The following is a 24,821-nucleotide window of genomic DNA, read 5'->3' on the forward strand; positions in this document are numbered from 1 at the left end:
ACAGTACACACAGTACACACAGTACACACAGTACATACTGAATCTATGTTCTCTATCGCACTCCCAAGTCCTACAATGTCGATCCATCTATCTATCTATGTACATACACTGACTAACTAGCTACACAACACATCCAAGAAGAACCCCATTCGGTATCATTCCCAAGTCCCTTTGGCAGGCCCAAAGTAACCTGCTGCAGGCAGGGGTAGATATGGGGTGCCATGAGCATCCGTGGTTTGATCATACACCGAATTCCCCCACCAGTTCAGTTTGCCCGCCGGCAGGGTGATGCAGAAGAAAATAATGACCGTCGCAACGGCGACTCCGGCATCGAGGGCAGCGGACAGCACGTAGTCTAATCTGGTTAGTTGATAACGATACCAGAACAAGATTGCAGGATCCAAGGGTAAACGCACTATACTTAGACCACCAGGCCGGTTTCCGTCGCTTCAAGATTCCATTGAAAATGACATTGACCACCCACCAAGATGAGAAATTGATGCCAGTCGCGGGAGGAACCAGGCTCATGGCGCCGAAGGCTACCGGCCAAGAGAGGTAATTGAATTTCTTCCACCGCCGGCCCAACAGCCACGTGAGAACCACTACCACCGGACCGACCAGGAAGAACCATAGCAGGTTGCCGTAGATGTGGCCTGGGGAAAAGTTCCGTTCGGGTCCCAGGGCTCCTGGCAAGGTCAAACCCCAGAGATTAGACCAGGTGCTTGCAAAACGTGGTGCTTGCACAACACATGTGCGCAAAAGTAGCCCACGTGGGGAACAGATCGGACTTACCCCAGATCAAGGAGGAGGAGTAGGTGACCGCCCCATGCGGACAACTAAACCCCCCTGCGGCTTTAGGTGTACACACACTGTGGATCCGTGTGATCATGAACACCGTCACACCGCACTGCACCACGGCTCCGATGAGCGTGGCCATTCCCTGTGCAATGAAGAGCGTCCGGGGCGCAATGTGGAGATAATGGGCCAATTTCATATCCGCCACAAACCTGGAGCAGACTTAGATCAGCCTCGATTCGATAGTCAGTCTTCAATTGGAGCCAAAGGACTTACTCCAACCCCTGCGACACGGCTACATAGCCGTAGAACTTGAACGTCATGTTTGCGACCGGGCGACCGAGGAACGCATACCCGCCGATAAACTCGGTGATAAGATTGAGCTGGTTGCTGGAGATATTGGTTATGGCCTTGATGATTCCCACAGGAACGAAGTAAATGATAGGGAGAAGAAACGCCACCAGCACGGCCCATGCCGGCAAACCAGTCCGCCAGACCTCGTTGGTCACAATGCTCAGCACAAACATAAGAACGGTGACGGCAGCGAACCACCACCAAGGAACACCCTTGTAGGTCTCCATGATCCGAGAATGGACATCCTTTTGATCACGCCCTTTCCACTGTTCAATCAGATCCTTTCCATGGTACAATGTCACATGGAAGAAGATCCCGGTGAGGTTAGCAAACGCAATGCCATACGTCAAAGCGTACCCGGCAGGCAAAAACATGGGGGAATAATCCCGGTAAGCATCTACATTGAAGGACCCATCCGGGTTCATTACACGGGTGGTGTTGTAGGTCTTGCCGGTGTTGTCAAAGGTATTCGAGTTGAGGATGGGCAGATAGGCCGAGTACCAGGTGTTGGTGTAGTAGATAATCGGACAGATCACCCAGTAAAACAAGACGAACGAGCCCATGACATTGAGACCCGCCCAGAAGGGCACCAAGAGCGGGCTTTGGTTCGCAAAAACGACCTGGGCCCAGTCGAAGGTCAACAGGGACATTCCCAATCCCGTCACCTGACCAAATAGCTGGTTCACGACTACATTGCCGGGCACAATCCAACAGATGAAGCTGAAGGTGCTGAGGGCGGAGAAGAGGTAGCCCGGAGCAAAGTACCAGATGGTCCCCAAAACAAAAACAATCAGGAAGAAGCGGAGTCGGCTAATGATCCACCCGTCGGCAACGAGATTTTTGCGCGAATGCAGAGTCGAAAGTAGGGCTGCATTTGATAGCACCTGCGGCCAGATCATGGTTGCCGGGCCCACTAGCCAGCGCGAGGCCATGCCGGCCAGGCCAAATCCGAACAGTTGACTCGTGATCACCAGCAAGATTTCGAATCCGCCCTGTGAAGGCATACCGTAGAATTTGACCATCGCCTCGATCATCTGAGTGGCTGCCGCTGACCCGAAGGAAACATTGGCCATGATCGTGATCAGGGCATGCTCCTTGATGTTGAAATGGCGGTCCGGATTCATCCAGCCCAGCGGCACCCACTGTGCCCAAGCGCATCCGATCGGATAGGCCAGCAGCTGTGCGACTAATGCACTGATGGTTACGCTCGGCTGTCGCAAGCTAAAGAATTGGTTCAGACCGCTTCCTACCTGCAAGAATGAGAGGGGCAGTCGTTAGTGATTGGAGCCCTCTGGTGGCTATCCCTGTAGCTGTGCCAAGGGAGATAGTACGCCTAGTACATGTACATACTATGGTAAAGACAACACCAATCACCCACATGCGCACCGTGTTGACCGGTAGATTCTGATCGTCGACCGGCCGGACGACCGCGCGGACCTCTGGGAAAGGCGAATCACCCGCTTCATAGGGGAGGATTTCTTCGGCATGGTAGTCACTCAGCACGCTGGTGCTATCGCTTAACGAGTCTAACGGGGGTTGTTCCTACGAGGCAGAGGACGGTCAGTGTTACATGCAAGGGCGATCCTCTGATTGGAGAGTGAACGGTATGTCAGATCGGGGTCTGTGACCGTCTGTCATCTGTATGCGGGTGTCGTGCGACAAGCGATGGTGGGGGAGCGAACGACCACGTGGGGAATGAGGGGGAAAATATGACCACAATAGTAGTGAATGTGACTCTGTGCTTGGACTTTGGGGAATTGATTCAATTATTATGGGTCTAGCCCACCTGGATCGTCGATGAGCTCTTTTCATCCGTCATCGTGTCCTGTCCTTGTCTAAGTGGCCCCCGTCGCTTCCCTGATTGCCAGGGAGAGAGATTGAGGGGGGAACTATCCGATCGGCTAAGAAGTATAGAAGCTGAATGCGAAACAGCCTGTCGGATCTGATGAAGCGAAGGAACAATCTGTCTGCAGAATTGGCAGGATTAGGAGGGGGGGGGGCTCTCTGGCTGGTCCGAGAGTCGCTGGACACCTTGGGCCGAGAGAACAGTGGAGTGCACCGAATCACCGATACAGACGATAATAGCCTAAGCCTCTCCGTACCGGGCTAAGCCGCCACTAACAGTGCCCTGGATTTCCGAAGGGAGTAATTTTGGAAGCAAGTCAAGCGGGACTGACACGCTGGTGTGGTTTCGAGAACATGTGGAGAGAGGAGTTGGGGAGAGGTTCAAGGAATTCGAGACTAAGATGATGGATTGGATTCAGGTTGTTTCTGTTTTCCTGCTGCAGTCAGGGTCAATGGCAAGTGGAATAAGAAGAGCAAATCCCGAAGCGAGGGAGACTCGAGACAGTGACGTAGTTTCTTCTCCCAGACACCGAAAATGAAGGGGAGACGAGAAAAAAGGGGGGCCGCGAGAAGTACTAAACCAAGGGAAAACTTTGATCCCAAAATTTGTCTAACTCCATGTGTACAGTAGGGATGCCGACGCCCGAGAATGATACGGAAGGCAGGTTCTCAATCCTACACTTAGACCAGATCATCTCCACTCACTATTTACAGTGCACTCCTGCCTCTGAGTCTGGTCCCTTCGGGTCACTCGACTTCGTCGTCTTCCTGCCAAGAGGTGCTCTAGACTGCCACCAATGCAATTGATGGGCAATCCCTATGGGATTCGACGGTTCGATCAGCTTCCATCACTATTTGATCACTTTTTACTCCGGGAGCCAAAATCGCGGCCCTCGTGGGATTCAAGCCACGATCGGAGTACCGTCGATTGCAAGTGCCGTGATATGTCATGACATCCTTACAAGGGTTGTTGATGAGGGGGTTGGTTAGGATCCCGGTGGGGTCCTTGCCGTCTCTTTCTGCCCATCATCGTGCATAGGTGTTACCCGGCAGAGAGCCCTACTTTTAGTCCCCTATAATTATATTCATCTCCCTGATTAAACATACGATGCATATAATTACTTTTATTTATCCAGTCCATGCTCTACACAATTTAAAATCGGACATAACTCGGGCACATGGTATGAACTGGCCGTCACCCGTTACTCTCTTTCGGTCCCCATCCCAGCACCATACACGTACTCGTCATCATCGACAAAGTTTGGGGCAACGAAACGCGCAAGGAATTGGCACGGACGTTGACCGGTTTGCCACGCAGCGTACCGAAATCCCGCTCTCTGTGAAGCCCAAGAACCGCAACCTAGGAATTTTAAGGTCTTGGGTTTGCAGTAGGGGCTAGTGCCGCCAAGTTTACCGTCGTCTTACCGTTGCTCATTGCTGTTACAGGAAATGCGCGAGGGTGGTTTTGGAAGGGAACGGTGCGCAAGATGACATCAGGTCAGGGGGAACGCGGAGAAAGGCACGGGGCACTGGAAACGGAGAACAGGACAAGCGATAGTCGAAAACAATCCAGACCTCTCCCTGCATCGGCACAGTCTAGATGCTACGGTTATGATGACAATAACGGTTGTTCAGTATCCCTATGTCTGATTGCGCATCATCGGACCCTCATCCGCTCACGGCGTCCATGGCCGCGATGAGGCGGAGAATGCACGGGATGGTTGAATACTTCGGGGGGCGGTGGCGGGAAACAAGACACCGACACGGAGAGATGGAAACAGAGAGAGAGAGGGTTGGCTGGAGGAGTCAAGTTCGTATGGTTCGAAGTTATGCCATTCCTCGACTGGGTCCCATTCTCGTGGGAGGAACCACCCCAACCCGGTTACGCAGGTCTTGTCACGAATGATTGCCTGGTCGAATGAATGTACTGTAGGTAGATACTCAGTAGCCATTCCACAGTCTAAGGAAAATAAACTTGGGAGAACCGTGACCGTCCTCTGTTGTAGATGTAAATCAGCGGATCGTTCCGGTCGCTGATCGCATCACGTTTGCAGGTCGAAAGGTTGGTTGCTTCACAGCCTGAGGCAGAAATGGCTGGAGAGTGGAGCAGTAGATTTTGTGGCTGTTTTTCAGTCAGCCTCAATTGAATAGGTAGTTATTCATAAGATGTTGTCTATTGAATTGTTGACATAATCTGAAAATAAGGTAACTAAGATACAAGTATAAGTAATAAATATTCTGAATAACTTGTCAATTGATTGACAAGTTACCGATCCTTGATCATCTTACGTAAGTTATGTTAGTTCAATTAGCTAACAACAGCCTGTAAAGACTTTTGACAAGCCTCAGCAGACGACTTAAGTTACTCAGTACTCTAGGTAAGCTCTCTCTCTTTTTTTCTTTTTTTTTCTCTTCTTTTTTATTTCCAGTCTTTTTTCTTCTCAGGCTGAGCCCGACCGGGGAATCATCAAGTGGCGCTTGACTGCAAGGGGAATCCGGGCCGGGCTCTCAGTTGGCCTGTTGGGTTCTGGCCGTCCGCCTACAGGCGCAGATGAGGTCAGATCTGGAGCGAGCTAGTGGGAAAGCGCCTTCCCTGCCTTGGTCACGACCCGGATTTCCCACTCTATGAAACCGGAATCTTCAACCTGATCCCAGTTGACTCGTGGGTAAGTGAGTGTTACTGTGAGAAGTGACTGAACTGACTGACTGACTGACTGACTGACCTTTTTCAAATGGCGATCCATCCATCCATCCATCCATGTATCCATTATCCATTTTTTTTGCCCCCCTCCTCCCTTTTGCAGACTGGTGGTGGCCTATTTTCTTTCTCCTCTCCGTATCACTACCCTGGGGACATTTTTATTTTCTTTTTTATTTTCTTATCTTATTTCATGTCATCTCATGTCTCCATTTAATTATTTTTTTTTCATTTTTTCTGGAATGGTTTTTTGTGTTGGCTTTGATCCAATATAAAGAATGAGGCGTCCAGGGCAAATCACCACGGGCTAAAACAGGCGAGAAGTCAAGGGCAACATTCCCGATCAATAAAATTGACTGATTGACTGATTGATTGATTGCATAATTGATAATTGACAATTGATATAATACTGGGGGCTAGTGCTTTTTTTTGGCGCCTCATATAGGTGGTGATTGCATGATTTCTGTTATTATTCTCTGACTGGTGTATGGGGAGTACCATTCAATCATCATCACCTTCCTCCTCGTCATCATCATCATTGCTGCTTTTTTCCTGCTCCTCCTCTTCATTCGTGTTCTCGTATACTACACTAAAAGGATCCACGGACTGGCGGCTGATCGACTTACTTTTACTTGCCTACTTTTCCTGCTTGTTTGCCTACCACACTGCATCACCTGTCTACCGACCACCACTGCTACCACCACTAACTACTAAGTACTACCTTCTTAGTAGGTACCTAGTAGTTAGTTATCCAAAAAGGCCAGACTTAGTCAGGATCTTACTAAACTCTCCCCCGCGGCTGTCGGGCTTCGCTTCCGTCCAGTGGTTGGTCGATCCGGTCTTCTGACGGCTCACTGTTGACGTCGGTGGTGTAGTTTGTCTGTGTTCTGTTCCTTCTAACCTTGAAACCTACCTTGCCCTTCCTTACCCTTACCTTGCCTCGACCCTCTCCCTCTCTTCCAACTCTTGTCTACCTACCTACTCCGTACCTACGGCTCGACTCTCTCTCGACTCTCTGGTTCATTCCCAAACCAACCTCTATTATCCTTTTTTCTACATTGATTCTCTTTTCTGATTTTCCTTTTTCTTTTTTTTTTGTCCCCTCCCCCCTCTCTTTTCCCTACGAACGCAAGTAGTCGGAAAAAGAGGATCCTTTGCTTGCCATCCCCACCATACCCACTTCTCTTTCCATCTGTCTCTATAAGCCACTTTTGCCGCCTCGCCCTTCTTCTTTACCCTCTCCCTCTTCCCTTTCACCCGTCTCGTCTACCTTTACACCCTATTTGTTCTTTTTCTTCTATACGTTGTTGTAATCACCTGTCTTGTATCAATTTCGTCCCCCATTGTCGCCTCCAAATCCCTCTCTCCTCTCTTTTTTCTCCCCTCTTCCTCGTCCTCTCTTTCTACATATAGCCGCTGTTCATCCATGTGTGGTTCAGCATGGATCTCAACAAGCGGCTCTTTCGCCTCGACATCGAGAACAAGAACCAAGCACCACCACTCAATTTCACCATGGTCACGACTCCTCCAGACGAGGATGAAGATGACGAACTAAACCACCTGAAACTCCGCCAAGAATCATCGAAACCGTCGCAGATTGATGTCGCCCAGCGCGCAGACGGCGTCGCAAATCGGCAGCCGCTCGACCATACTCTGAGTCGCATCTATCGACTCACGCCTACCCCGACCGTCGTGTTGGACGCTTCGTTGCAGGTCGTGGAGGTCTCGGATTCACATTTGTCTTTTGCAGGCTTGTCCAGGGATGTGGTACTTGAAAGCTTCATCTGCGATATCTGTCCCCGTGTCATTCCAGCCCTCGATATCGCTACATTGTATGGTGCCCTTCGAGCAGCGATCACGTCGCGGGGCATTCAAATGGTCGACAATATCCACTTGGACGAACCGAACTCGTACTACTCACTTCGCATAACACCGATTTACGAGAAGAGCACTTTACTCTACATGGTACTCGAAGCGCACTCCATAGCCAAGAAATTCTCTCATCCTACCAATAACCACCACTCCTATGTTAATGATACTTACAAGGTGCTGCTGGACACTGTCAAGGATTACGCCATCTTCATGCTGGACACGCGAGGCAATATCGTGACGTGGAATTCCGGTGCCGCCATATTAAAAGGATACAGCGCCCGGGACATTATCGGGAAGCACTTCTCCACATTTTACGGGAAGGAAGACCGACTTGCTGACAAGCCAGGAAAGGAACTGGTTGTCTGTCTCCGAGAGGGGAAGGTTGAAGACGAAGGCTGGCGGTACCGGAAAGATGGATCGCGATTCTGGGCCAATGTTTTGATCACTCCGATGTATGAGTTCGGCCGGCACGTTGGTTTCACCAAGGTCACGCGTGATTTGACCGAGCGCAATGCGGCGGAGGCACGCATGATCGCGGCTTTCGAGGAGTCATCCAAGCTGAAGACCGACTTCTTAGCCAACATGAGTCACGAGATCCGTACACCCATGAATGGAATGCTTCTCGCGCTCACGACACTCATGGAAGCGGGCTTGACCGAACGTCAGCGTGAGTACGCTGCTATTATCGAGGACTCGACTTCGCTTCTATTGCAGGTCATCAATGATGTCTTGGATTACTCGAAACTGTCGTCTGGCTCTTTTTCATTACATCCAGATGCGTTCAGTGTCGACAATGTCACCGGGGCTGTTGTGCGCAATTGCAAAAGCACTCTGAAGCCCGACGTGGAGCTGAGCAGTTATATCGCCCCGGGCTTTCCTTTGCAGGTTGAAGGTGACCCACTGCGGTACCGTCAAGTACTCCAGAATTTGGTGGGAAATGCAGTGAAATTTACCGACAGCGGCTATGTTAAGATTTACACCTCTTTCGCTGAAGACATGGCTGATCCGACTGTATTCAACGTCACCACGGAAGTCTTCGACACGGGAGTGGGAGTCCCAGAGGATGCGCATAGCTCCCTGTTCACGCCGTTCACTCGCTTTGCTGACTCGAACACGAGAAGATATCAGGGCACAGGCCTTGGTTTGTCAATTTGCAAGAGCTTGGCGGAGCTTATGGACGGTAGCGTGGGATTTCGACCGAATCCCGAAGGCCGTGGCAGTGTGTTTTGGATGACGACGAAGATGCGACGGGTGGATCTCAAGGTACCATTGAGGACCTTCAGCCCTCTTGTGGAAAACGTCGAGGATGTCGAGGCCAAAATTCAGGCTCTTGCACCCCAGAAGTACGTGCTGCTTGTTGAGGACAACCTGGTGAACCAAATGGTCATGCTCAAGCTTCTCAAAAGCATGGGCTTTGCGCGGGTTGATGCTGCATGGGATGGGGCGGAAGCAGTACGACTGGTGAAGCAACAACCATTTGCTTACAACCTAATCCTCATGGATATCAACATGCCGATCCTCGATGGTGTCGAAGCCACTCAACAGATCCGGCAAATGGGCTTGGACGTCCCGATCATCGCGCTCACCGGCAACGCGCTCAAGGGAGACGCGGAGATGTACATGGCCAAGGGCATGAGTGATTACATTGGAAAGCCGATCCATCGCAAACAGCTCACGCGGCTGCTCTGGAAATGGATGGGCACCTGATAGGGTGTCGACAAATTCACTTTGCTGTTGTTCTGATCTGTTGTCTTTCCCAACAAGCGCGCAGCTAATCCGATCGCTTTAGACCTGGCACCTGCAAATATGCGCGAAGGGCTTGTCTCAATTCATGGTTGTACTCCAGCGAAGCAGCAGCCCAGACAAGAACCCTTCCCCTGAGGTTTCTACGGCCACAGCGTGAGAGCTTCTCGCTCCTCGCTCCCTTTATTGCCGGTTCCACTGTCTACCAGCAACACTGTTGTTGCACTGTTGCTGCATGAAGCAACTAGACAGACATGCTAAACTGATGAGTCATGACCAGCTCATACCACAAGTATCACCTTGCGAGCAAACTTCCGTGAGCGCTGGAGCGCTGGAGCGCTGCCATGAAAAGCATGCATGCTGCATGCATGACTGACCATGACCATGATCCCTGGTCCCGAACGTGTCCTGTGATGACACCTACAATTGGGGCTTATACATACTCCCCGACTGGCCATAATCAAGGCTTCACTACACAAGAAGTCACATACATACTGTACTCCACATTGTGTTCATCTAACAATAATGATACATTTGCGTGAACAAAGCCTCATTGCCGGTCAATGGGTTGAACAAATGACTTTGAATTCTCATTTCCCCAGTACAAAGTGCACACTATACCATAGTTCCAGCCGATGATCCTTCCCCACATTGGAGCCCTATGACCTCCCACCCGGCATCGGCATCAGTCCTAAATAGAAACGACCTCCGATCCCACGTCCCCACAACCGGACTAATTCCCATCCCTTTCACGTAGTCTAGTTCCCACGGCTCGTTCATCAAAACCCAACAAAGCGCCACACCCGATGATCCACTACCTTAATCCAGATGGGGGGGCAACGGGACTTTGGAGAAGTCAAGTGGGCCCCCTGACACCCTCTGGCCTTCCTTGACTCTGCTCTTGAGTAATAATGAGATAATCATGATAACGAAGGTAATAATATCCAATACTAACATCCACTATACGTGAGTAGTAATCAGATCCATGGATCCCTTCCCCCCAAGCTTTCCCACCAGCCGGGCTGCATCAGATTCAGAACCGCGTGCAGGGGGAGCGGGGGCGTGTCATTCCTACGAATATATGAACTGGTGGAGGCTACTAAAATGAAGCTTTCTGATGAAGCGATCAAGTAGATTTTCCGGACTTGGCGCCGGGGGGGGGAGGGGGGCGGTTTCCCGCACGAGTGGGGTCCGTCAACCTGACTGGACTGTGATAATTCAGCCCTGAGAACCCGGAGTCCATCCGGTTACAGAGAGAGACTTTTGGATGGGTGAGTGGCAATTCTCGACCCTACCTACTACTTACTTAGTAGAAGTACTTGGATGTGATGTGGTAACTAAGTGTAACTTGTTACTGTACTGTACAGTAACGAACATACCTCCTGGCTCTTTATGGGGGTTATGGGAGATGTTACTGGCGAGGAGATAGATTCAGGTACCCAGCTCAGTCAGGTACTTGGATTTGCTGGCGATGATGAGGGTCGATGGTCGATGGTCGATTTCAACTTGTGGGTGAGAGTATTTTGTGTGGTAGGTGGGTGACTTAGAGAAGGCGCCGGGGGGCGGGGGCATCTTCTAGACGTCAAGAAGGCAACTTGGAAGTAGATGTGAAGGTCCCCGGGGGGCGGGCCGATCTCATCCTCGAGGAGGAGGATTCCGCTCGGGGAAGGAATCCATGTCAAATAGAAACAATGTACAGATGGATGCTTTAACCCACCACTCAATGGTGTCAGCTGTCTCTCTTGTTTATATCTCAAGTAGGTACTGAACCACCGGGGTGTGCTTCGATTTTTTTTTCTTGGTTTGGTGTTTGTTCCCCCCCGGTCCAAGCCCATGTCAACAGTCGTAGTAGGAGATGCCTCAAGCATTCGTTCTACTCCAGAGTCTTAGCGCTTTTCAACTTGATTTTAAGCGTATACTTAGAAAGAAAGCGACAAGGTAATAGTGGAAGGGAAATTCTATTCAATCTATCCACCTCAATTCATTTATACACGTATCACATCATATTGGACGGGTTTTGGTTCTTTTTTGTTCGCTCCCCTCCCAGCCATCTATCAGAAATAAGTGACCAGCACATTTAAACAACAACCTTGTGGGAAGCAGGCTTCTCCTCCTCCTCACCGAAGATGTTGATATCCCAGCGGGGCACGTTGGCGATGTAAGGGGTGTTGTAGCGTCTGCGGTCCTTGCCCAGGGCGGAGACCTTCTCAACCTCCTCTGGGGTGAGCTCCACCTCCTGGAAGTTCTCGGCAATGCGCGAGGGAGTGACCGACTTGGGGATGACACTGTGGCCGCCGACCTGGGACCAGGCGAGGATGACCTGGGCGGGGGTGACGGTCTTGCCGAGGCGCTGCGAGGCGGACTCGGCGACTTCCTTGACTTCGGGGCGGGTGACGAGGAGGGGAACGCCGAAGCCGTTGTTACCGAAGGCCTGATGGGATTTCATTTATGATTAGCTTGGGGGAACTAGCCGAGGTATGGGAGAACCGAAGCCAACGTACGGAGTAGGCGGTGATGTGAATGTTCTTCTTCTTGGCGTACTCAATCAGCTCGGTGCTCTGCAGGACGGGGTGGCGCTCGATCTGGTTGACGGCGGGGACAACACCGGTGGCGTTGATGATGGCCTCGAGCTGTTGCAGAAATTAACAATCTTGTTCAGTCATTGTTGGAGGGCAGGACCAATCCTTACGTGCTCGACCATGTGGTTGGAAACACCAACAGTGCGGGCCTTGCTCTTGGGGAGCTTGGTCACGGCTCTCCAGGTGTCGACAATGGAGATCTCGTCGCTGATGGCAACGTCACCGCCCTCGACGCTGCTGTTCTCAACCAGAGGGAAGTAGTCGTTGCCGCGGGAGAAGGAGACGGGCCAGTGGACCAGGTAGAGCTGGGGCTATTAGCGATTGCAGAGCCACAAGGAGTATCGGTGTCCTACATCGAGGTAGTCGAGCTCGAGCTCAGCAAGACACTCGTCCAGGGCCTTCTCGACATCGTCGGGGTGGTGCTGGCTATGGGGGGTTAGTCGGGATCGAGCGTGACGAGTTGCTCAGACTGACCTGTTCCAGAGCTTGGAGGTCTGGTACGAGTTAGAACATATACACCGGTGTCAGGAGATGGTTATACGCACGATGAAGATGTCCTCACGCTTGAGGCCGGGGATGTCCTGGAAGGCGCGCTTGATACCCTGGGCAACCTCGCGCTGGTTCTGGTAGCTAGGGATTGTCAGTGTTGATGAGTGATTCGTTGTGTTGAATGACTTACATGGTGGCCAAGTCCTAGGTCATGTTAGCTTCTTAGTTTAATGAAAATGGTGCTTTCCAAACCTACCAAGTGACGGTAACCGGCCTTGAGGGCGTGGTAGACGGCCTCACCGACCTGACCGGGGGCGGACTGCCAGGTGCCAAATCCCAGCTGGCTGGAAGAGGTGAGTAAATGTATCTTGGATGATAAATGATGAGTAGGCGAGGAACTTACGGGATCTCGTGGCCGGAGCTGAGAGTGACCTTCTTTCCGAGAGACATTGTAAATGAGGAGAATATGATCGATGGACGTGGAGAGAAGGAACAGGGAAAGGAGAATGGTTTCAGGGGAATTGAGGAAGAATAAGAGAGAAGGAGAGAAAAAAAAAGGAAGAAGAGGAGGAGCTTGCGAAAGAAATACGAGAGGAGTTCGAGTGGGGGAGAGGAGGAGGACGAGGGAAGAGGAGGGGAAGCGAGCCGTCACGACATCTACAAAAGAAAGTAGTATGTTTTACCCCGCCAGTCAATCAGTAAGTTACCCCTCGGTGGGGCCAAGCGCGTGGGATGGCCTCAGGTTCACCCGTTCAACCATTTCTGGATACAGGAATTGTCGAGGGAATTGTCGACAGGACTACTCTAGTCCGGTCCAGACAAAGCAGGTACCCTCATCTCCGATAGGCAGTCTCCGTGTGATGCAGTATCCTCAACGACTCGCATCTACAGCTGCATCTCATAGGACCAGGAGCCGTGCGTGCACTGCGATGCAGCATGCACTCGCACACATCTGCTGCACTTTGACATGATGTCACTTGGCTATTCCGACAGCTGAACAAGATTGAAATTACTCCAGTAGACAAAGATTCCTCCGGCTTCTTTTCCCTTCAGTTGGACCATCGATTGGTGGAGACGACAGCCACAACACCATACTCTATTGGGTTAAGCGCCGGAGAAATTGGGGTCCTCCAGTCTGGGACCGAGAACAGTCAAAATAGCCTCCACTTTCCTCCGTCCACATGAGAAGCGAAAACGTGGGGGAGGATAAGGAAGGGGGGAAGTTGGAAAGAGTACGTACTCCGTACACCTTCGGGTCAATCCTCCACCGGAAGTCCCTCGTCCCCGCTCGGAGAATTACCCGTTCGGGTCGACCAGTTTATACTCCCACTCCGCTCCAGCTAATGTCGATTCAACTCTCGGTTAATATCCCGAAACAACACCCGCGCGAACTATCATGGATTTGTTCAGATCAATCGTACAGAGATAGAGAAATGGTTACATTATAGTAAGATCACAAGTTCGTGAGGTTGGGACCGGATAGCACAGCTTCAAGGTGACCCCAGTGTCCACGATAATCTGGAATTGGGGTCATTGGAAGGAGGTACACCTTGAATATCGCACCACTCTCGATCCTGCAGAGACGGTCACAGACCCCCAATTAGATGCACAGATCCATGTGTGCCGGCCAATGAATTGCTCGCCGCAGAAGTTCTACATCTTAGGAGACCCTGGGTTCCGGCCTGGAGTCCATGCGGGTCGGTCCTGCTGCACCGAACATTCTAGTGCAGCCCTATGAACCAATGCTTCGATTCTTGAAAGATGCGGGACTCCCGCCATCTGGCACTGCCTGCGCCAGGAGCTTGTCGGATGTCATAGCGAGTAGTGAGGAAATGAGAAAAAGGCACACAGGGGTGGATGACTCTGCGCGTCGGGTATAACTTTCGACAATCAAGATGAGACACGCGCTTCACTTGAAGGAAAGTAAATGCGAGGCTCTACATCGTCTGTATCATTCTCAGCTATTCATGTGAATTGGCCTGAGCTTGGTGCTGAAGGTGCAATGCGGAGATAATGCAGATCGTGCACAAGGGTATCTGTGCTTTCAACGCACGGCCTACCGGGCTGCAGGAAAGGCATGCTCTTAGTAGTTGGACTATACGCCGTGACAGAAGAGAGAGGTCTACAAAAGAGGCTCCTGCCGCTAATCTTCTTTTGGCGAGAGATGAATTAGTGTGCTTTTTCAGACTTCTGGTTGCAGGCATATATCCTGTGGAACATGTATTGGTCCTGCAGTCCACATGTGTCGATAGAGAGACTTCATCTACTCAGTAGCAATTGATCGACTGATCGGTCTCTCGACCCCCCCCCCCCCCCCCCCCCCCCAAAAAAAATCCCCGGGCACAAAAAAAAGGGGCGTGCCCCCCCCCCCCCCCCCCCCCCCGGGCCATAAAATGAGCTTCTGGAGACCAAAGGATGCGGCTTTGTCCCCGTACCTGCACACCTATCTATCCCTGGACTCAAATCCTCGCCAACTACTACGTTCCTAGTTGCAGTATATTCTTAGATCATTAGGCCATTTTTCTTGGCCAGGTTCTTCGCATTGTAAATTTCCTACTCCTGCGTCGGCAAGGCCACGCTGTTGAGCGCGGCCTATGCTTCATCTGCATGAACCCTGTCAGGTACCGTCAAGTGAAGCAGGGAGACGGAAGCCAGAAGATACATTCCTCCCGCCAAAAGGAATGGCAGCCCGAACCATGCGGGCCCTAGCCGCAGGCCCAAACGAAACGCGTACGCCAGAAGTGGACTGGCAATCACCATCCCAGATGACGCGATAGCTGCAGCTGACGAATAGAGGGCTCCCACGCGGTCCGGCGGGACCAGTGAGGTCACAAAGCTGCGGCATGACACTGCGAAGGCAGCGCCCAGAGAGAACAGCACAATGCCCAGAATTACTATGGCCCGCGATGCGGCCGTGGCGATGACGAAGAAGCCAAGAGCGGAGACGAAACTACTTCCTTGAGCCAAGAGTAGGTCTTTCAGCTTTGCTGAAAGTTTGAAGTACCGGATCAGTAGGAAAGACAAGCCTGGCATAATGAGTAGATAGTTTGCTAGTATGATGATACCGCGCAAGGAAATGAGGAGGCTAGCCTGCAAGAACTGTGAGATCATCGAAGCTTGTTGGAGAGAAAGGTGACGGCCATGATGTCACTTACATCGGCAATACTCCAACTGAAACGTTTCGACGTATATAGCAGCAAAAGGCTCGTCGATTGCTTGCTGATGGACGTGACAAACAGGGCAAAGAGACAGATGGCGATGGCTGGGCTGCCTATTATTAACCTGGCAGAATCCTGGAGGTCCTGGAATCTGCCCTTGATATACTGCTTCACTGAGGTCTTTCCATTCAGAGACGACTGTGTCTCGTCTTCACTGGTCACAGTCGTCAGATCAATTTTAGATTTGGCATCGTTCAGTGTTTCCGGCATGAGAAACGCAGCCAATGACCCGAGAGTAGATACCCCAAGTCCGAGCATGAATGGCAGCCATGGATCACTAGCCATTAGATATGCACTGACTGGGGTGGCTAGGACTTCAGACACAATCACAGTGCTGGTCAAGCGGAACAAGGCTGTAGCTCTGAGGGCGAATTAGAGAATGCGCCAGCATAGAAGGGCTATCACATACATCTCTTCCTCGGAGAACAGGTCCGCTACCATGACCAGAGCAATGGATGAAAGGGTGATGTCCCCGCCGCCAATGAGCCTCCACATTCCAGACAGCCAGACCAGCCGCAGTGGTAGGACAGTGGAATACAGGCCTTATTATCATTGTCTTAGCCGTAATACAGTTCATGTAGGCAGAAACCGGATCCCCACTTACACACGATGCGGACCCAGAGCTCCCCGAGGAGGGTCCCCAAGAGACCAAGAAGGAGAACTGGTTTGCGCCCCCAGCGGTCCGCCAACATACCATACGGAACAGACAGAAGAATGCCTAAGATGTAGTGCCATCAGCCTATTGTAGTATCGGCATAACGGGATTCAGCTGGTCATCATACCTGGTAAAACATCGGATGTCTCTTTCCATCCATTCACGAGAGCCAACTCACTCTGCACCGGCTCAGACTTACAAATTCCTTCTGTCGGAACTGTGTCTGCTGGGTTCCCTAGAGTAGTCAGATAGTTCTGGCAGACAATGTCCTCGAATATCTTAGTTTGAGGGGCGGCAGTCAGATAGAATCCAAAGTCCACGGCTAGAATGAGTATGGACGCTGCAATCATCACGGTCAATTTTCGGGACCTCGATGCGGACGTCGGTCGAACTCTGTTCGCCTCCAATAGAGGCGCACGCTCATCATGAGTCACTATCGTATCGGACGCGTCTGCCATTGGAATTTAGCCAAGTGATAGCGTCGGGCTCAATTCTGTCAAGAACTGAATACCAATCGACTGAGATGAAGCAGGAAACGTTGGGGAAAGATTAAAAGGAGCTGAAGGATGAGGTATGTTGGGGGGAGGGGGCGCTACCTCCTAGTAATTAGTGCCTACCCCTGCACATATAGATTAACCCAGAGGACTAGAGTGAGATAGCATAGGAAAAAGCATAGCTGACTGATAAGCGTCTGAGCGGGGTGCGCTCAACCATACCGCCAATAAGACCAAGCATTGAAGAAGGTTTTAATTTGCTTGAGCATATTCCATATTGGAGGATTTATATAAATTGTTTAGATCTTACTCCAACCAAGTGGGAGGGGTCCGGAGTGGTGGCGATATGGCTCATCTGAAGCAGCAGGGCATGCTGTATACGAGTGCTCTGTCAGTAGAGTCAGATGTTTGAACCTAGTAGATGGCACATGAATGACAATCGAGAGTATGGGAGTTGAGACGAAGTACCGCATGCGTGCTGTCCTGAGGTTTCTCCTCGATAAATAGCTTTGGCCACCCACATCAATCTGGGGACGATAAGCCACACGTCTGAGCCAATTCACCAGTCCTGTAACTAAATAATTACCTTGATATACACCCACATCTAATTTAGAGAAGTTCATGATGATTATTCGTATACTGCAGTTAATACTTCGAATAACAGAAGAAAAGAGGACCTTAAGATATTAACTGAAGTATGCTGTGCTTATATAAGCATCGCAAACTGAATCCTCGGCTCTGGCACTTTTTCGAACCTGAACTCGCCAACTCCGCGGTAGAGCTACAATTCTGAAAATGTCCTCCTTTCGCGCATCAGCTTTTCAGTCGCTATCTCGGAGCAGAACCTCTTTCCTCCGCTACCAGCAAAGGAGGTGGGCTCAAGTACACGATGTCCGCTTTCTCGCGACACACCATGACCCCAAGCAGGTGCTGGACAGGTACAAAGCCAAGCTTGACCAGAAAGCCCAACAGTGAGTCAATGGCAATCCTCACAACCTCGCGATCACGATACTCATATTGATATGATTAGGGAGGGTCATGAGAACATCGAGTCGCTGAAGGATGCCTACAAGGAAAAGATCCAAGACTTTCGCCGTAAAGCATCCACCTCAATCACCCCCGAACCATCGACCCCGTCTCCCTCCGCCACCGGGCCTCCTCCCCCTCCAACACCACCTCCCTCCCCTCAAGCTCAGGCTGCGATAAAGGCTACGGCCTCCGCGAAATCGGGTGGAATTAAAGGTCTTGATTCTTTCCTCGACGTCAAGAAGATTCGCAGCCTGCCACCCAAGGAAATCGAAACCCTCTGGCGTCTCCGGCACGCCAACAACTCCCACTCCATCTGTGCTTGTATCCCTGTGGAGACATACCAGCGCATTGTGTCTGCCGCGCGCCAAAACCCTCAATTCATCCTACCTCTGCCCCGTGATGCGACACAGGCCGAGGCCGCGGAGGGCGAGAACAGCGAGAATGCCAAGGGTGGTGCAGACATCCATTTCCTCCAGTGGGCCTTCCACCCCCCGGCATCAGCCCCGTCTCCATCTGCCACCCACGCTTCACTCGCCAACTCCCATACTTCCACAATCATCTTCACGCATCTTGCCGCCTACAAGTTGCATGGCTCCTTTGCCCAGCCGCATACCACCATTACCCACCATCTTGATCTCGCGGACGACAAGGGACTGGTCCTTATGCATGGTCAGGTGATGCCGGACTCTGGTGTGTCTATCACGGATGCCAGCTGGCTGGTCAGCTGCGTGCAGCGATTCTATGACTTTGGTGGACAAGCTAGTGGGCGGAAGGGAGAATTGCTACGCATGTTCACTCGGGGTGACGTGCAGAATTTCAAGATTGAAGAATTATTGGCTGAGGCCGAGAAGGTTTAGATGAGCCCTGGTCCGAAAAACTTGTGTATGTACTATATCTAGGAGTCGAGTCAAGTCATGAGCGTATTTCCACCTCGTATTGAAGCGAGAATTGCCAAGCACTGGAACCGTCCTCGTCCTCGTCCTCGTCCTCGTCCTCGAAGTCGGGGAATCCGCCGGGATCGGCGCTAGCGCCTTCCGAGTCCGGTCCGACGTAACGGTGTCATATCACGTGACTGTACTGTACATCATGCAGCCCCGCGCGCCTCCCCCGGAGAGCCAACACGCGTCCAGGTTTCACCCACTGAGGACCCTGATTGGCACCAAAGCATATCTACAGGTGTACTAGCAGTACATGTTACAATTTATCTTTAACTTCTCAACTCTTTGTCCCAAGTGTTGGGTCCCAACCGTTTTTGTGTCGGTCGGAGAGGGGTCCAGATCGACGGAGTAACTTACCTAATCAACGCTAGCTTCAACAGCCGAATTCCTCCGGAGATCGTTCGATTCGCATCATTCTGCGCTCAATTCTTGATTTATTTCGTAAAAACTTTCCTTCTGCCGCTGCATCTCCAGCTGCATTCCCAACCAACGACTGCTTCAGTAGCTGCAGGCGGCATAGTGTCGACGCCCAGTGGGAAAAGCTGTCTGACTATCGCCTCATCCGCCCAGTCTGCTTGCTATCAACGCGCCCACGCGCTGGCTGTCCCCAAAAAGAAAACCCGCCGCAACGTCACCCTCCGTCACACTGACCGGCCGATAAAGCGTCTCAACCCCGCGGTCATGAGTTTGAGGGATACAGAAACGAGGTACACCCCGCGGCAATATTGATGATATTTGCTTTTTCTCTACTCTTCTCTCTATTCGGTCTCAACAAGTTCGAGTAACCCAAGACGCAGCCATGGCTCGGAGATACATGATCCCGTGGCTATATGACCTTGGGGTGTGGATTTTCACCCTCTGTCTGGACATTTTCTTCCGCGAGGTCTACTCTCGCGGTGCATGGCGGATCCCCAAGCGGGGCCCCGTCATCATTGTTGCCGCCCCCCATGCTAATCAATTCGTGGACTCGATCCTACTGATGCGCATCATGAAGCACTATGCTGACCGTCGCATCTCGTTCCTGATCGCCGACAAGTCTATGCGCGAACCTTATATCGGAACTATGGCTGGATGTATGGGCGCGCTGCCCGTTGTGCGGTCGATGGATCATGTCAAGCCCGCAAAGGGTGAAATCTACCTCCCGGACCCAGAGAACGACCCCACCTTGCTCAAGGGACGCGGTTGCGACTTTACGAGTGATCAGTTCATGGTGGGCGGGACCATTATTCTCCCCCGCGTAGGCAAGTCGAGTCCCGAGCAACAGGCAATCGAGGAGATTATAGATGCGAACACGATTCGACTGCGCAAGCCGTTCAAGACGTTCGAGAAGGACCACCCTCTCTATGACGCTTTGCGTAAGGGAACCAACTTCAAGATCGCTCCCCACATCAATCAGAGCAAAATGTTCGATGCGGTGTACCGCGAACTGATTGCTGGTGGCTGCATTGGTATCTTCCCCGAAGGTGGTAGTCACGATCGCCCCAGCCTTCTCCCGTTGAAGGCTGGTGTGGCTATCATCGCTTTGGGCACACTGGCGCTGGATCCCAACTGCGGGCTGTCCATCATCCCGTGTGGTATGAACTACTTCCATCCGAACAAATTCCGCTCTCGTGCCGTGGTGGAATTCGGAAACCCTGTTCAGGTGCACCCGGATCAGATCGAAGCGTTCAAGGCTGGTGGAAACTCCAAGCGGAACGCGGTGGGCTCTCTCTTGGAAACGATCACAGAGGCATTGACCACTGTGACACAACAAGCTCCTGACCATGAGACATTGATGGTCATTCAGGCCACTCGTCGACTGTACAAGCCGCTCAGAATGAAGCTGCCCCTTCCGGTCGTAATCGAGCTCAACAGACGTCTCCTCAAAGGCTACACCCAGTTCAAAGACGAACCTAAGGTACTTCAACTTAAGAAAGCCATCTCTGATTACAACCGGCGACTTCGTGCTGTGGGAATTCGCGATCACCAAGTTGAATGGGGCGACGTCAAGCACCGCCCCTGGTGGCTGGTTCTGGGCACCTTGCTCTACCGTGTCGGCGAACTTCTGACCCTGGCCGTTGGCACTCTACCCTCCGTCGCTCTATTCTGGCCTGTCTTCGTCACCGCCAAGGTTGTCTCCGTGAAAAAGCAACGTGCTGCGCTTGCCAACTCTGTCGTGAAACTCGAGGGCCGTGACGTCGTCGGCAGCTGGAAGATCTTGGTCGCCATGGGTCTCGCTCCAGCGCTTTACACTTGGTACACCGTTATTGTGACCATCTGGTTACACTACTGCCGCCACGATGGATTCTACGCTTCTGTCGTCCCGTGGTGGATGAACGCCCGGACTTACATTTCCGACTCAATCCCGCTGGCGCTCTTTTCCATCTTCTTCTTCGGCCTCATGATCTCTGTCTCCTTCGCCGGACTCCGCATTGGCGAAATCGGCATTGACGTCCTCAAGTCTCTGCCCCCTCTCCTCGTCGCCCTCAACCCTCGCTCCGCCAGCTCGCTCGCCAAACTTCGCGCCGAGCGCCAAGCTCTCTCTGCTAAAGTTGTCGACGTAATCGACAACTTCGCCCCTGAAATCTTCCCGGACTTCGAGTCCGAGAAACTGATCGACCACGAACATCCCGGAGACGATACGTACCAGTCCCGCCTCAAGAGTATGCCCCCCAGTGAACCCGAGAGCCGCAATCGCAGCGCCAGCCGCAACGGACGCAGCCGGTCCCGCAGCGCTGGGTTCAATCTGTACGAGACCTTCCTCAAACCTCTCAGCATCAAGTCCAAGGATGACCTCGGCGAGGTCAACCGCCGCATTCGGGACTCGATGCAGGAACGCGGGCGCCAGCGAGTTCGCGAGGAGTACGACCAAGACGGGGAGGAAGAAGTGGTTTCCTTGGACGGGTCCGCTAGCGTCGGTAGTGGCGATGTAGTTGTTGTCGAAGAGATGAAGAAAACGAAATGATTTAATGGCGTGTGTTTTGGGTGGCGACCATGATTTTGAGGCGATAGGCTATCTAGGCTGTTCTGTCACACCCTGAAGTCGCTGTGACTGTGCGAGTGTAATTTGGCAGCGATTTCTTTCGGTTAGTCTGCCTGGACTGAGAAGTCATGTTAGTGATTGTTGTTGTGGATGTCGATACCCTCTCTCCATCGTGCTTTTTATATTTACCATTACTATGACTTTGTTGTTCTATTAGGATTCCTCCGTGATTTATGCATGTCTCATGTCTCCATCCTGTTGCGTTCTGCGGGCCGATTGATGCATTATGTTTCTGTGTTTGATATAGGTAGCAAAAAAAAAGCGAATGAACAGTATCATGGAATTTTATTCTAATATTCTTCAAGCAACAAACTGCAATGGAGACTCGATGAACCCACTGTCTACCATCGATACCTGGACATGGGTTGCTTTTTCTCCCGCATTGATTGGTTCTGCGCTCTACTCCGCCCCAACATCTCCATAACCTTCCTTAATGTACAAAGAGTACATGAATATCTTCGTATCCGTCAGTATAGACCTGAAATGTAGTCCTAGTTAGACACGACGCTTCCCCTACATCCACTTTCCTCGATGAATCCAGGGGTGTTATGTTTATCATCAAGAGGAGTACAGATAACTAACAAATCGGCATTGCTTTTCTTCCAGCCCGACCTTCGGCTGAGTAGAACTCGCAGCAGGATTGCGACTTGATATTTGTTTTCAGTCATGAAGAACCGCTTCCGCATTTCTCAGCAGGGGCTTCATTCAGCAGGCGCTGAGACAAACTCGTCGATATAGGCTTTCTCACTGGGGGTTGGGAGAAATACCAATCATCACCGTCTCCATCCGTGTTGGCATCGAGGTTGTCTTTGTCGCCCGAAGCATCCCCATCGCCGTCGGTAGGTAGCATTGTTGGCGACGTTTGCGCCCGAATTGGCGGCATCGGTTTGGTCGATAGCATCGGGTTGCCCATTGGTGGTTGTTGCGTCGGCGACACCACTGGGATTATCGGTGTTCTCAATGGTTGCAGTACTATGACCACTCAGATTCCTCGACCACAATGTGTGATGAAACTTTTATGTCTCTTGGATGGCTTGCGTCTCGCTGCCGTAAGCGCTCTTCAAGGGTCGGAATGTCTTTGTTGCGCTCTTTGAGACTCTGGAAAGTTTTGGGCGGGTGCTGAACTCGTCATGGCTTGGGGGAATGACTGTGGCGTTGCGTGAGAGGTTCTCGTTGTCTCATTGTCTCTAAGGATGGGCGTGAGGGTGCTTTTATCTCCCTTGCCCTCTGAGGTTGACCCTCTGAGGTGCGGTGGGAGATGTGATATTGGAGTCTGATTGACTATATGAGATTGGAGAGAGAATGGTGTAGGAGAATGAGGAAGAGACAGGGAGATGGAGAATGAGAAGAAGTCAGTAACGTGGCGGAGAACCAATGTCAGGGTAGGTAGGGGGATAGGGTGAATCATGGGAATCATGAATCACACAGGGAACCCAGGAAAGCGTGTCATTCTGTATAGTGGAATCTCACTTGAGGGGGCTGTAGTAGTCAACAGACACATATCAATATGCCGTAGTCGAGATATTTACCACCTCGGTAATGTACAACATATAAACAGGCCATCTAAAACCTATTCAGAGGATAACAAATGATTCAAAGTCAGATTCATGCGTCTAGTAACCTAGGGACGTCAACCTGATACCGTCGAGTCGAGGCTATACTAAACTCTATGCAGCTAGGGAAGTAGTGTTGTACTGCACCTACAGGGTGTACGAACAACAAATCTCAATCAATGAGGCAAACAAAAAGATTCAGGAACATTGCAGAGAAGTAGACGACTGTAGTGTTAGTAACTAGTGATGGTGATGGCCGGCCCTGTAACCTGCCAAGGCGGGATGGCGCCATAGAGCGGTGACGAGGGGATGATGGATGCCTGACAGGCTTAGTTACCACCAAGGGGTGGGGGAGTGGCTCTGCTCTTCCTCTTGTTCCACATGAAACTCCAACCTGGAACCTTCTTCGACTTCCCCAAACCTTCCCAATCTGAATCAAAAACAAAACTTGATTTCTATCGCAGAAAAAGTTTTTACAAGGGGAGAGGCACACTGGTATAGCTTATGCGCTTTCTGTTCATCATAAAGATATGTGCGTGTATTCATGGTCTAAATGACTAAGTACTCTTGAGATGCTTATGAGAAAGAATGCTGATGATATGCTTTGCTCGCTGGGCTAGGTTTATGTCGTGATTAAGTGGTATCGTCAATAGCGGGTATCGTGCTAAAGGGGTTGGAGTTGCACAGCAACTCGAAAGGGCTGGTTTGAGGTATGGTCAGGACAAACTCGAACATGTGACTCTGTTTCAAGTTTCCAAGGACAAGAGATCAAACACGCTTGTCGAGCAAGAGACCTCCAGTAGGGGTTTTGCTGGCAAACCCAGCTTCACGGTTGAAAACCTTCTCGCCACGCAGCCAGGTCTCGCGGACCATGCCGCGTAGCGTGCGGCCTTGGTAAGGGGAGCACTTGTTACGGAAGAGCATGGTGCTGGGCTCGACGACCCATTCGGTGGTATCGTCAAAGACACAGATGTCCGCGTCGTGACCGGGAACAAGATCGCCCTTCTGGTTCTGCAGCCCCACCTGACGGGCCGTGTTGGTGCAGCAGAGGCGCACGATGTCCTGGAGAGCTTGCTGGGTCATGGTTTCGTCGGTGCTGGTGGCGAGGCCTTTGCGGCGACTGATTTCGGTCCACAGGATAGGAAGACCCAGGCCAACAGATGAGATGCCACCCCAGGCCGAGAAGAAACTACCTTCGTTGGTGGCGGGACTTTCCGAAGTGCAGCCCCCAGGCACATCAGCTGGGAGAAGCTTCAAGTCGGGTGTGCAAGGCGAGTGATCCGACACGATGGTCTTGATGACACCGTCATCGGCGTGACGGTCTACCTCTTCCCAGAGGCGATCCTGGTTGGACTGCGAACGGATAGGGGGGCAGCATTTGTGACGGGTATCACCGTCTCGGATCTCCTCGGCAGCCAGGGATAGGTAGTGGAAGCATGTCTCAGCGGTAATGGGCACACCCTCCGCGCGAGCCTTGCGCAGCAACGGAATTGCTTCCATTGCCGAGAGGTGGACAATATGCAGAGGGAGCTTAGGA

General features: G+C 51.6%; 6 protein-coding genes across 6 annotated transcripts; 3 read left to right on the forward strand and 3 right to left on the reverse strand.

The window, feature by feature from the left end:
• Positions 1-36: 36 nt before the first annotated feature.
• On the reverse strand, positions 37-2,977 carry optF (small oligopeptide transporter, OPT family). The gene is made up of 6 exons (XM_025590972.1): positions 2,936-2,977; positions 2,500-2,691; positions 1,072-2,399; positions 793-1,007; positions 417-686; positions 37-355 (listed from the first exon to the last, which is right to left on the reverse strand). The coding sequence occupies exons 1-6, from the start codon at positions 2,966-2,968 to the stop codon at positions 156-158; spliced, it is 2,238 nt and encodes a 745-aa protein (XP_025440454.1). The 5' UTR covers positions 2,969-2,977; the 3' UTR covers positions 37-155.
• A 3,858-nt stretch (positions 2,978-6,835) lies between these two features.
• On the forward strand, positions 6,836-9,461 carry fos-1 (sensor histidine kinase/response regulator Fos-1/TcsA). The gene has a single exon (XM_025580961.1). The coding sequence runs from the start codon at positions 7,133-7,135 to the stop codon at positions 9,269-9,271; it is 2,139 nt and encodes a 712-aa protein (XP_025440455.1). The 5' UTR covers positions 6,836-7,132; the 3' UTR covers positions 9,272-9,461.
• Positions 9,462-11,384: 1,923 nt separating this feature from the next.
• Positions 11,385-12,825, reverse strand: akr1 (putative aldehyde reductase (AKR1); the record flags this gene model as incomplete). The annotated part of the gene is made up of 9 exons (XM_025585097.1): positions 11,385-11,738; positions 11,809-11,937; positions 11,997-12,197; positions 12,240-12,312; positions 12,361-12,380; positions 12,432-12,516; positions 12,566-12,579; positions 12,632-12,719; positions 12,779-12,825. 9 exons carry the CDS (start codon positions 12,823-12,825, stop codon positions 11,385-11,387), a joined length of 1,011 nt encoding a protein of 336 aa, XP_025440456.1.
• Positions 12,826-14,761: 1,936 nt separating this feature from the next.
• On the reverse strand, positions 14,762-16,834 carry BO95DRAFT_444708 (MFS general substrate transporter). The gene is made up of 5 exons (XM_025586944.1): positions 16,376-16,834; positions 16,198-16,311; positions 16,003-16,135; positions 15,531-15,954; positions 14,762-15,465 (listed from the first exon to the last, which is right to left on the reverse strand). The coding sequence occupies exons 1-5, from the start codon at positions 16,704-16,706 to the stop codon at positions 14,968-14,970; spliced, it is 1,500 nt and encodes a 499-aa protein (XP_025440457.1). The 5' UTR covers positions 16,707-16,834; the 3' UTR covers positions 14,762-14,967.
• Positions 16,835-17,518: 684 nt separating this feature from the next.
• On the forward strand, positions 17,519-18,702 carry BO95DRAFT_393276 (ATP11 family protein). Its single transcript, XM_025583666.1, has 2 exons — positions 17,519-17,713; positions 17,773-18,702. Exons 1-2 carry the CDS (start codon positions 17,538-17,540, stop codon positions 18,626-18,628), a joined length of 1,032 nt encoding a protein of 343 aa, XP_025440458.1. The 5' UTR covers positions 17,519-17,537; the 3' UTR covers positions 18,629-18,702.
• An 806-nt stretch (positions 18,703-19,508) lies between these two features.
• Positions 19,509-24,182, forward strand: BO95DRAFT_367384 (uncharacterized protein; the record flags this gene model as incomplete). Its single annotated transcript, XM_025582786.1, has 2 exons — positions 19,509-21,412; positions 24,077-24,182. 2 exons carry the CDS (start codon positions 19,509-19,511, stop codon positions 24,180-24,182), a joined length of 2,010 nt encoding a protein of 669 aa, XP_025440459.1.
• Positions 24,183-24,821: the final 639 nt, after the last annotated feature.

Source organism: Aspergillus brunneoviolaceus, assembly GCF_003184695.1.
Source record: "Aspergillus brunneoviolaceus CBS 621.78 unplaced genomic scaffold BO95scaffold_49, whole genome shotgun sequence".
Lineage (NCBI taxonomy): Eukaryota > Fungi > Ascomycota > Eurotiomycetes > Eurotiales > Aspergillaceae > Aspergillus > Aspergillus brunneoviolaceus.